The sequence below is a fragment of the Antechinus flavipes genome, chromosome 5, assembly GCF_016432865.1.
Source record: "Antechinus flavipes isolate AdamAnt ecotype Samford, QLD, Australia chromosome 5, AdamAnt_v2, whole genome shotgun sequence".
In the NCBI taxonomy this organism is placed as follows: Eukaryota; Metazoa; Chordata; class Mammalia; order Dasyuromorphia; family Dasyuridae; genus Antechinus; species Antechinus flavipes.
In genome coordinates this window covers 186,606,128-186,619,217 of record NC_067402.1, presented here as the reverse complement: position 1 = coordinate 186,619,217, position 13,090 = coordinate 186,606,128, and the positions used below count along the sequence as shown (strand labels likewise).

Below are 13,090 nucleotides of genomic sequence, written 5' to 3'. Positions count from 1 at the left end.
AGACTTTGTGACTCAAGGAAAGAAATCATAAAAAGATATAATTTTCTTAAAGAAAATAACAATGATCTGACAATATGCTAAAACTTTTAGCTTGCAGCCAAAACAGTCATTAAAGGAAACTATATATCTCTAACCATTTTAATGAACAAAATAGAAAAATAATAAAATAAATACAAATATAAATATAATAAAACTCAAATCCCCCAGAAAACCAAATATTTTTAATTAAATTAAAAACAATGTTAATTTTTTGGAACTTAAGAAATTAATGAAATTGAAAACAAAAAAATAAACTGACAAAGTAACCAATTAAAAAATATTAAAACAGACAGCTAAATTGTAAGGGAGGGAAAAAAAAGAGGAAAACCAAGTATCCATATTCAAAAAAGAAGAAAACAGAACTTAGAATAAAGTTGAAAAGAAAAGGAAATTATTAGAAAATATTTCCCCAATTATATGCCAACAGAACTGACAAGTGAAATGAAGGAATATTTATAAAAATATGTAAAATAAAAAGATTAACAAAAAGAAATTGAGTATTTAAATAATTTAATCTCAGATATAAAAAGAGCTACAAGTAAGTTCACAATGAAAAAAAAAGGTAGATGAATTTATAAGTAAATTATATCAAAAATACAAAAAGATTAACTCTAGTATTATAATATTGTGAAAAGAAAAGAAAGGGCTTCCTAGCAAACTCCTTTTATGAGACTAATATGGTCCTGATACATAAAACAAAGTGAGAGAAAACAAAGAAGAAAAACTATAGGTCAACTGCTAATGAATGTTTATGTAAAGATATCAAATAAAATATTAGCAAAGAAGATAGTGACATATTTTAAAAGATTATATGCTATGACCAGGTTGGATTTAAATCTGTAATTCTTCAATTAGTTCAGCAAATTGTTTACCTAATATTCTTATAAACAATGAAAATAATATAAATCACCTAGTTATACCAATAAATTAGGGAAAAATTTGGACAAAATACAGCATCCACTTATGGATAAAAATTATATATTTTGAAGTATAGGAATAAATGTAATTTTCTATAATATGATTTAAAACCAAGACCTAACACATCATTATCTGTAACTGAAAAATGCTAGAGACTTTTCCAATAAGTTTTGAGACAAAGCAATAATATCTATTGTCATCATTTTTATTTGATATAGTTCTGGAAATGTTATCTATACCAATAAGATAAGAAATAGAATTCTAGAAATAAGCAGATGGTATAAGAAACAAAACTATTGTTATTGAGATGACATTTTACTTAGAGAATCCTGAAAATTCAACTGAAAGTAATTAAAATAATTGATAAACAATAAGGTAGCAGGTTGCAAAATACATTCCCGAAAATCATTACCCGTTTTAAATACACGATTCACCCCAAATGAAATAGGAAAAGAAATTCATTTCAGAATAACTGTAGAATACATATCTGGGAACTTACTTACCAAGATACAGAAAAATTATATATATATAACTACAAAATGCTGTTTATAAAAATAAATGATCTTAAATAATTGAGGAAGCAATTGCTAATTACATTGGTCAGTATTAATGTAATAAAACCACCTAAATTAATTTGTAGATTAAGTGTCATCTCAATCATATTATCAAAGGATCACTTAATGCATTGTGTATACCCTTTAATTTAATCATATTACTAATATGCATTTATTGCATGGAGGTCAAAGACAGAGAAAAAAATATTATGTACAAAAATATTCACAGTAACATTTTTGGTTGTATCAAATATTGGGAGATAAAATGGGTGTATATCATTTGGGGAATAGCTGAACAAATTATGGCACGTAAGTATAAAGGAATATTATTTTATTTCAAGTATGATGAAGTGGATAGATTCAGAGAAATTTGTGAAGACGTGTGTGATCTATTGCATAGTGAAATGAGAAGAACCAACAGAACAGTTTATATAATGACTGCAATAATATAAAGGGAAATAACTTTTTTTTTCTAAAAGTATTCAGAATCATGATCAATGTAATGAACAAACATGATTTCATAATGTAAAGAGAAAAATTCTTTCTACTCTTGATAGAGAGGTGATGGAATAGATATATTAGATGTTTATGTACAAGTTAATTAAAATCTAAAATATTAGCAAAATAATAATTACATGCAGAATAATATTTAAATTCAAAATTGTTATCATTTGAACAGATCATGTAGATTTGTTTGCTGATGTTTGTCCCAATTTTTATATTTCTTTGTAGGATGATGATGACAAGTTGACTTGGAAAGATCGTTTCCCTGGGTATTTGATGAACTTTGCTTCAATCATGTTCATGGTAATGTCCTTGAATCTTTGAATTCTCAAGAAGCCAGAATTTAGCTCAGTTCAAAAATATATATTTATTATTTGACTACCATCTGCAAAACATTATATTAAGCATTCTGGAGAGTATCTCTAAATCTATAAATATATACACACATATATTTATATACATATTCACAAAAATACAGAATACTTATATATTCATCTTTATTATTGTCCATTTTATGTGCTAATGTGCTAAAATTCCTAAATTATTTTTAAGTTATATAGTTATTTCTCCCTATTGTTAAATGACTACCCTCTCCCAGTCATTTTCCTATCATATAAATCTAAATGCTACTATGTTCCTTATTTCTTGCACATAGATTATCTGGGAACACTGGGAATGTGTTGCAGCATACATTTTTACATTGGCTTTTGCTTTGCTGACAGATCTGATTCTTCAGATATCATGGTATTCCATGGTTTGCAATGTTATAGTATCACCAGGAGAAACTGATATTTAAAAAAATAACAACTGTGTTTTCATGTCAGAAAGCATCTTGGGATAATAATTTCCCAAATGTAAGTATTATGCAGAAGGTTTTTTGAATCCATATTTGACTGGATTGCTGAAGTCCTTTCTAAGGCACGCAATCATTCAGAAAATTATGTCAGATAATTTTGAGAGAGTAAATATCTAGGAGAATCAACAAAAGTTTTTCAGGGAAATGCCCTTTTTATTAAGTCAAGAAAAACATACTAAGCAAAACAAGCAGAACCAGGAACACATGGTACACAATAACAGCAAGAATGTATGATGATCAACTACGAAAGACTTGGTTCTTCTTAGTGGTTCACTGATCTAAGGCAATCCCAATAGACTTTGGACAGAAAATACCATCTGCATCCAGAAAAAGAACTAAAGAGAGTAAATGCAAATCAACACATGCTAGGTTAACTTCTTTTTTCTTTTTCTTTTTTCTCTCTCTCATGGTTTTCCTCCTTTTTCTTACTTTTTTCTCCCAACCTGATTCATAAAGCAATGTGTATTAAAAAGAAATAAAAAATAAAAATAAAGTCAAGAAAAATTTTGACAAGGCATAAGATAAGGAAATCCATTTTTTGTATGGTGAATGACCTGGAAAAATGCATAAATATAGGAAATAATAAATTTGTTTCAGGAACTGATAGTATAACCTGAAGAGATTTCTAGGCAGGACTATATATTAAATTATGGGAAGGAGGAAAGAGGAAAAAAAATGGTAGAATTCCTGGCATTGAGAAAATTTCACTAGATTACTTGTGAATGATCATTGGCTATAACCTCCAGTTTTCATATTTTCATTGCCATCATCCATTTATCCTTTCCAACAAACATTTAATTAGCATGTAATATAACTCCTAAGTGCTAGATATAGAGTTCAGATTAGATGTAACCTCCCCCATCATGGAACTTGAGAATAAAAACAATGTCACATACTTTTTGGTAACCTTTATGGTACTTAGCTCAGTACCAGGCGTATTTGTAGGTTCTCAATACTACATTAAATTGAATCTAATTAATTTGAATTGATTTGGTAATAAGTTTTGTAGGCCAGACTGTTGGTTAAGATTATTGATTTCTTTATTTGGCTTACTAGGAATCTCCTTATAGGAGGTCAGAGTGGTGGAAATATTAGGAGAGTAGAAAGTTTTCAGTACTTGTTTACTATTACATGTATTAAAGAGAATTTATAGCATTGTCCAAGAAACTTAGTATCTAACTTTTTTTCAAATTTGAAAAAATAATGATATAAGAAAATAAGGGTGTGTGGAATAAGTATATAAGTAACTCAGAAGGATCAAATCTATAAACTCCCTCTCTACCTTTGAATGATTAGTTTATTTTTATTTTTTTATTTTTTTAATTTTATAGCTTTTTATTTACAAGTTATATGCATAGATAATTTTTCAGCATTGACAGTTGTAAATCCTTTTGTTCCAACTTTTTCCCTCCTTACCCAATAGCAGGTTGACCAATACATGTTAAATATGTTAAAGTATAAATTAAATACAATATATATATACATGTCCAAACAGTTAATTTGCTGTATAAAAAGAATCGGACTTTGAAATAGTGTACAATTAGTCTGTGAAGGAAATAAAAAATGCAGGCAGACAAAAATAGAGGGATTGGGAATTCTGTGTAGTGATTCATAATCATCTCCCAAAGTTCTTTCCCTGGGTGTATCTGGTTCAATTCATTACTGCTCTATTGGAACTGATTTGGCTCATCTCATTGCTGAAGATGGCCACATCCATCAGAATTGATCAGAATGATTAGTTTCTAATTCATTAACAGTTCCAGGCTCCACTAGGTCAAGGTCTAATGTCTTGAAACATTATTAGGGTTGATAGCACTGGCAAGAGGGTAATATAGAAAAAAAAAAGTGATAAAGTTCATTATCATCCAGTGTGGAAACTAACATCCTGTTTTCTTTTCAATTTTCTCCCTATTGAAATCTGGGCTTTAGCTAAAGGCTTATTTAACCACCAGGTGGTGCTGATGATTCCACACTCACTATTGGGGCCTGCCCCACTGGGGCAGTATTAAATGCCAAATGTTCTATGGTTACCTGAATCAGCACATTTCTGTTCTTTAATTCTCCTCTGTCTATAGAGCATCATTTGTTTTCTAGGTGTATCTATATTTGTGGCTCTACTCAATTGAAATGAGCTCCCACTGACTGGTTATTTCCCTCAATTTTTGAATATATTGTGTTTTAGGAGGACTAATGATGGAAACTTGTCTTAAGAGAGTTGGTTTTCCCCAAAAACTTACACCATTGTGCTAGTACTAAATGCAGCACTTTTATTGCTAACAGAATCAATAGATAAAAAGGACTTAAAAATCAAAGAACACATTTCATAATAAAAGGCATAACATTGTCAAGTGGCTGTAATCATTATACTCTCCAAGACCCTGGAAGTCTCATTCTTCTTCCACCTCTTCTCTCCCACCCAAAGCCTCAGTCCTACTAGAGGAGGGAAAGAGAAACAGGATGTGATATGGCAGAATAGTAGCAGAACTTGGTGCTCAGGTTTTACAGTATGCAAATAGGGAGCATGTGCAAGGAATGAAAAGTACAATGTGAAACTGATTCTTTCCCAAGATGTCTGTGCATTCCATTAACCATGTTTTATGTTAGGTTAGCTGTTACTAGAAGAGTTTCGAGGTCAAAGGTTTTTTTTAGGAACTAGACAAAGCACCAACCTTGCTGAGTTCAAATTAGCAATAGATTCCATTTTCCAGCTCCCAGGCCATGAGCCAAGACATTCAGAATTCTTACATTTTGCCTGATGACCAGCCCTGGGAGAAGTTTGAACTGAGCATCCCAAGGGAACTATGATTATACTTCTTTTCCAGCTTAATGGAGGACTCAGATTAGATGGTCCCGATTTAGAGGGAGAGTACAAGTTCACAGAAAAGTACAGAACACATATATGTGGTAGTGGTGGACTGTTGTAGTGTTATTATGTACTGATGAACAAAGCTATCATTCCCTGGGATGTGCCTCCCCCAGGTTTGCAGGAGTAGAACCATTTCCCCCTTGGGCATAATTTTTTCTTTTAGCTACTTTCTTGGTTCTTCCTTTTTCTAAAGGTATGGTTTTCCTTTTAAGCAGAACCATTGAAAATAATGGGAAACAAAATAGTTAAGACCTCTCCTCCATTATTCATCTAGTTCAGCCTCCTGTTGACTTTCTTTTATAAGGAATCCAAATAAATTTCCCCTCTATGCTGCTAGTGGGTTGCTGGTTAAAAAAAAAAAAAAGTACCACAGTTTTAATTCTCTCTTGACTGTTCTATGGTTGCTTCCCTCTTCTGCATTAGCAATGCAATATATATTCACATTTATCATAAGAGACAAAGTAGGAAAGTATAGGACATGAAGTCCTGTGGGGGTTTGGCTATGAAATAATTACAGCCCTCATAATTTCATGCATGTTCTAGTATCAATCTTGGAATCTATTTCTGCTTATAACATGGCACTGCCTTTGGCTATCACTTTTTGCTGTACTCTTCTACTCTTCCCTATAATTTCTCAGGAGGAAAGCAGCTCATTTGTTAGTCAGAGTCTAGCCAGTCAGTTATAGGTTCAAGGCAAACTCTTCAGCAGGAATCAATCTGGAATACTGGAAAACTTCTATCAGACAGCACTATTTCCAAGTATCTTGATCTCCTGGACAGCAACAACACTGTGCAATATACAAAATAAATAAAATGATTCAAGACCAGTCACTAAGAGCTTAATGAATATCTTAAAGATAGATATCTTAAAGGAGATAGCTTTAAGCAGAGCCTTGAAAAGAGGTAGGACTTCAAAGAGGCAGAGATTCAAGACATAGGGGATAGTTTGTACAAAGCATGGGGAAGACAGAATATCGTTTATTGGCAGCAGAAAGATTTGCTTGGCTGAAGGTGGATAGGATGAGTGTGGGAGTAATGTGTAATCAATACAGAAAGATAAGATATAGCCATAACAAGAATAACTTTAAATGCCAAACCAAGCTTCTTCAGATGCAAGACTAAAAGCTGAAAATTAAAAAAAAAAAAAAAAAAAAGGATATGTCAATTTTGGCATCATCAGCATAGAGTTGAAAATAGAATAAAAAAATAGAGGATAATGCTAAGAAGTATAGAATTTGAGAAGAGAGGGAATTCATTATAGATGGCCTTCCCTTCAACCCCCTGCAATGAAAATTGAGGCAAGACTACTAATAAAAAAGGTAGAAAGAATAATGCATATCAAACTGTGCATATCCTTTGATCCAGCAGTGTTTCTACTGGGCTTATACCCCAAAGAGATACTAAAGAAGGGAGAGGGACTGTATGTGCCAAAATGTTTGTGGCAGCCCTGTTTGTAGTGGCTAGAAGCTGGAAAATGAATGGATGCCCATCAATTAGAGAATGTGTGAGTAAATTGTGGTATATGAATGTTATAGAATATTATTGTTCTGTAAGGAATGACCAGTGGGATGAATACAGAGAGGACTGGCGAGACTTACATGAACTGATGCTAAGTGAAATGAGCAGAACCAGGAGATCATTATATACCTCAACAACAATACTGTTTGAGGATGTATTCTGATGGAAGTAGATCTCTTCGATAAAGAGAGCTAATTCAGTTTCAATTAATCAAGGATGGACAGAAGCAGCTACACCCAAAGAAAGAACACTGGGAAATAAATAGTAACTGCTTGCATTTTTGTTTTACTTCCCGGGTTATTTATACCTTCTGAATTCAATTCTCCCTGTGCAACAAGAAAACTGTTCGGTTCTGCACACATATATTGTATCTAGGATATACTGTAACCTATTCAACATGTAAAGGACTGCTTGCCATCTGGAGGAGGGGGTGGGGGGAGGGGGGGAGGGAGGGAGGAAAAAAATCAGAACAGAAGTGAGTGCAAGGGATAATGCTGTAAAAAATTACCCTGGCATGGGTTCTGTCAATAAAAAGTTATTAAAAAAAATAATGCAGCTGAAGGAAGAAAAAAAGTCTTTAAAAAAAAGCTGTGTAGTCCACCATAATTGTTTCTTCCTCCAGTGGGGTTCAACAACATATGAAAAGGAGCAGAGAAAGTAGATGTTGACTATTTGGCATTTGGAACAAAATAAGAAACTAGAAAACAATAGGTTAAAGGATTTCAAGATTGAGGACACTCTCTGTTTCTCTGTCTCTCTGTCTCTGTTTCTGTCTGTCTCTTTTTCTTGAGGAATTTTTTAGGAGGAGATCTATGTTTTCTTTCACAACATAATTTTTATGGAAATGTTTTGCATAATTTCACATGTACTTTCTTAATGGGGGTTGGAGATAATGAAGAGAATCTGAAATTCAAAGTTTTAAAAATAAATGTAAAAAATTGTTTTAAATGTAACTGGAGAAAACAAAAATATAAAAAAAAATCATCTATCAATTTCTTTAAAATTTTCACTTGTCTAGAAATAAACAACTTTTTTATTTCCATTTTATTGTGAATTTACCATGTACAATTTCTATTTTTACAACTTAATTTCTTTCTTTTTTTGAACAAATAAATTAAAAGTTTAATGACTTATTTTTGCAAAAAAAAAAAAAAAGATTGAGGACTGTATAAATTTGGATGGTCAAGATTCTGAAGGCAATATTTCTAGTTTGATTGACTAGCCTAGGATCATATAGAAAGTAAGTGTGAGATGCAAATGTAAGACTTCCTGACTCCAAATTCATCCACTTAAATCTATTATACTACCTCTTATCTTATCTGGTTTTTTTCTTTTTCCCTTACATAGAGGCCACCATAGCTTAACCCCTCATACTCTTCCTTTCTCTTTGACTTTTAAAATAACTTTCTCCATTCGTTATATTTGTAGTTCAAAAGATGTAAGTTTTATTATCAAGGTCATGTATTCATTTGGAACTTATTGTATTATACATTGCTGATTAAAACCTATTTCTGATATATCACTTTCCATTCTGTGCAGTTTTTTGCTGAATACTAAATCTTTATACCCCAGGTTTTCAAGTTTCTCAAACCATATTCACTTGCTTCTCTATTTTGTGTTCATATTATGTCACACTGATCAAGTTTTTTAAATTTTTAATTAGCACTATATAATTTTGAAGTATACTGCTTTATAGTTTGAGATCTGATACAGTTAGGTCCCCTTATTTCCCACTATTTTTATAATTTCCTTTGAGATTCTTGATATTTTGTTTTTCCAGATGAATTTGATTATTTATAGCTCTATAAAGTTATCTTTTAGTGATTTGATTGATATGACAAGCAATAAGGAAGTTAATTTAGGATTAATGTCATTTTTATTATTTTGGGATGGCTCAACCATGAGCAGTTCATATCTCTCCTATTATTGATGTTTGTGGTTATTTTTTAAAAATTTATTTTTCTATTTCTTCTTCTTGCTGGGTTGTTTTGGAATTGTATAAACATATGGATTACACACACACACACACACACACACACACACACACACATAAATCATCATTTTAGGGCTGAGGCAATTGGATTAAGTGATTTGTCCAGGTCACACAGCTAGGAAGTGTTCAGTGTCTGAGGTCACATTTGAACTCAAGTCCTCCTGACTTGAGGGCTGGTGCTCTATAACTGTATCACCTAGCTGTCCCAATTTACATATATTTTGTGGATATAGTTTATTAATTTGCTGGTTTTCAAATGTTTCAATTAATTTGAATTTTATCTCCACAGTTCTTTCAGATAGACTATAATGCCATCTGAAAAATTCAGTAATTTTATGTCCTCTTGCTTATTACTTCTATATTTTTTCTTGTCTTATTGGTATAACTAGGCTCTCTAGAATTATATCAAATATTGATAGACAATTAACGTCCTTGTCCTTATTGAAAAGGCTTCTAATGTTTCTATTGAATTTTAATTTTTATAGAAATAATTGAAGGCTTCTATTTCATTAAAGATCCATCTACTCCCTGTAGTATAATCATATTCACTTTTATGTGATACTTCTTGGTTATAAGCATTTATTTTTTGGGATATCAATATTCCTGGACTTTCCCTCCACTTTCTACTGGTTGCCATTAAGTCTCCTGTGATCCTGACTGTGATTCCTGAATTTTGAATTCTTTCTTCCTGGTTGTTTACAGTATTTTTTTTTCTTTGTCCTGAAACTTTTGCATTTGGACTCTAGCCCTTGGAAGTTTTTATTTTGGCATTTCTTTCAGAAGTTTCTTGATGGATTCTTTCTATTTTTACTTTATTCCTTGGTTCCAATAAATCTAAACAGTTTTCATTTATGATTTCTTGAAATAAATTATCTCTAGGCTTTATTTTCTGCTAATGGTTTTAAGGGAATTTGAGGATTCTTAAAAGTTATTTTTTCTTATTTCATTTTCCAGGTCAATTGTTCTTGACAGCAGATATCTTACACTTTCTTTTTTTCATTCCTTTGATTTTGTTCTAATATGTCTTGTCTTATGGTGCCATTGAGTTCTATTTGTATTATCCTAATTTTCAGGAAATCTATTTCTTGGGTAAGGCTTTCTATTTTCTGTTCTGAGCTATATATTCTCCTAATTCTTTCTTCCAGGGCTAATATTTAATTTATAATTATATTTTTAAGTCTCTTGCTTCACTTTCCTCTAGTAATCTTTTAATCCTTGTGACTAAGTCATTTTTTTCCCCTTTGCAGCTTTGCTTATTCCCCTAAGCTACAGCTGGCATTCCTGGCTGGATGCCTCTTTCAGTGCTCATGGCTTCAGGTTATATTTTGGTATATTCCTATGCCGGATGAAGCAGCTTATTTTTGTTAATTTTTGGATTTCTTAATCATTATTTTTATCTGTTCCATTTTTAGCTCATTGTTGAAGTATTTGGGAGAGAACTTACCTTCCATCACTTTTTTTGCTATCATCTTAACTGGAAGTTCTTAGCTATATATCCTATTTTTGACATTTACAAACCACTAACAAATTGACTTCATCTTACCTTTCTAAACTTAATATATATTACTCTCTTTCACTCACTTTATGTTCCAGCGTAACAATATTACTCCTCTTTCCTGTATATGGTGTTTCATCTTCTATCTCCAAACCTTTACAAATATTCCACTCTTTGTCAGAAAAGCACTACTGCCTCACTTGAGTTTGTTAAAATCCTTAACGAGGCTCAGCTCAAGTACTATCCCTTTATGGAATCTTTTCTGATCCTCTTGGTTGCAAGAATAATTGTTATACTGTATGTTGACTGTGTCTAAATTGTTTTCTCCTAATAGGATGTGAGTTTCTTGAGTTAAGGGACAAGGTTTTTTGTTTGTTATTGTATCCCCAAGACACAGTACAATATCTGACACATTGTAGACAATTAATAAATGCTTGTTGAGTTAATGAATTGGCCAAGTGCTGTTTCAGATACTGGCTATGTAAGAACAATAATACTTTCACAAGTATGTGTTGAGGAAAGCTCTTTGAGAATCTTAAAGTGCCATGTAAATATGAATTTTTATTGATTCATCATTTGTCTATCATAGAAATGAGATCATGATGTCAAATTCTGGGAAGGCTAATAATAATTCATGTTTATAAAGCACACAAATATTTACAAAGCAGTTTTCTCACAACTCTGAATTAGGTGGTATCTTTTAGATTAGTATCTCCAACATAAAATCTCAGTCAAGAGAGCCCTCAGATGTTAGAAAACAGAGATCATAACTGAACAAAAACCCCTTTGATGACATACTGGATAATTCAACATCATCCTTTGCGAGGGAAGGGGAAAACAACTACTTCTCAAATAGCCCAATTCACTGATGCATGACTTTAATACTTAGAAAATTTTCTTTGTGTTCATTCTTTGTTCATTTTTGTATATATATATGTGTGTAGTTCTGCCCTCTCATACCAAGTATAATTCATGTTCCACATGATAATCCTTCAAGTACAAAGCAGTCATTTTGTCTTTCCAAGATCATCTTTTCTTAGGACTGAACAGTCTTTCAACCAATCTGCAAATAGCAGAATCTTGTGGTCTGCCATCTTGAAGACTACTCTCTGGATTCTCATCAGTTTATCAGTAGCCTTTGTAAATGTAGGACGCAAAACTTAACACAGTATTTAAAATGTGGTCTGAATAGAGTAAAATACTATAGGAGTATAAGTCCCGAGTACTATGCCTGTCTTTCTGTAGCCTTAGCCTAAGGTAATATTAGCTTTCTTGATCATTGTATCATGCTATTCATGTGCATCCAACTTATATTTCTTAAAAGCCCCTATATATTTATCAAGCAAACTATTGTTTAGGCATACCTCCCTATTTTATAAAGAGTTCTTTCTCACCACATTTGTGTTACTGGTTGTTGATGAATGTCTACATGGTAGAAGAGAGATTATTGTCAATAAACATATACTGTTTGCCTTTTTAATGCATTATGCTAGATACAATGGGCAAAACAAAGCATGTAAGCCATAATTCTATCCCACAACATGTTCCTAGTCTAATTTGAAGGACAGAGTATGTACAAAAAGTGATCATGAATAACATTTAAATTAATATTAGTATTAAAGCACAGGATTGGGGGTCAAAAGAGTTGGGTTCAAATCCTAGTTTGTGACTGAAAAACTGTAGGAACTAAGCCCGTTATATGCCAAGGTGGAAAGAAATTGGACTGAATTAACATGGCTTAAAAATAATAGGTCACTTTGTCTAACACTTAATGGACACAAACACTTTAAATCCTGTATATTGTTCGGTTGTTTCAGTTGTGTCCAACTCTTTGTGTCCCTGTTTGGGGTTTTCTGGGCAGAGATACTCCCACTTTCTTCTCCAGCTTATTTTCACAGATGAGGAACTGAGGCAAACACGGTTAAGTGACTTGTCTAGGGTCACAGAGGTAGGTAAGTATCTTGAGGCCAGGTTCGAACTCCAAAAGATGAGTCTTACTGACTTAATGAGTTCTATCTAGTGTGACTGGTGTTGCAAATGAAATGATTTGTAGGCTCAGGCACCAGATGATGTGATTTAGGAGAGGGCCAAATGTTGGGGTTCCATCTTGTGAAGAATTCACAATGGCGATTCTCTTTGGCAAAAGATAGGTTTATTTAGGAGAACAGATTACAGACAAAATGAGGAAATGTAATATACACCAGAAATATTAAATAGAGTTGGAAGAGCATATAACAAGGAAAGAGGTTTTAATAATTAATAATGGAAAAGACAAGTTCCACAGTGGAACTTACAATTACCCAGGAGAAAGGGAACACCCCATGAGGTTGGGGATGACCTTAGCTGG

At 32.3% G+C, this 13,090-nt stretch overlaps 1 protein-coding gene across 1 annotated transcript in view; it reads left to right on the top strand.

Moving 5' to 3' along the window:
* Window positions 1-13,090, top strand: part of ANO2 (anoctamin 2) — a 484,690-nt gene that overhangs the window by 349,166 nt on the left and 122,434 nt on the right. Inside the window, exon 15 of the mRNA XM_052001239.1 lies at window positions 2,244-2,318. Within this exon, the coding sequence (XP_051857199.1) occupies window positions 2,244-2,318 (75 nt within the window). The remainder of the gene's footprint in view (window positions 1-2,243; window positions 2,319-13,090) is intronic.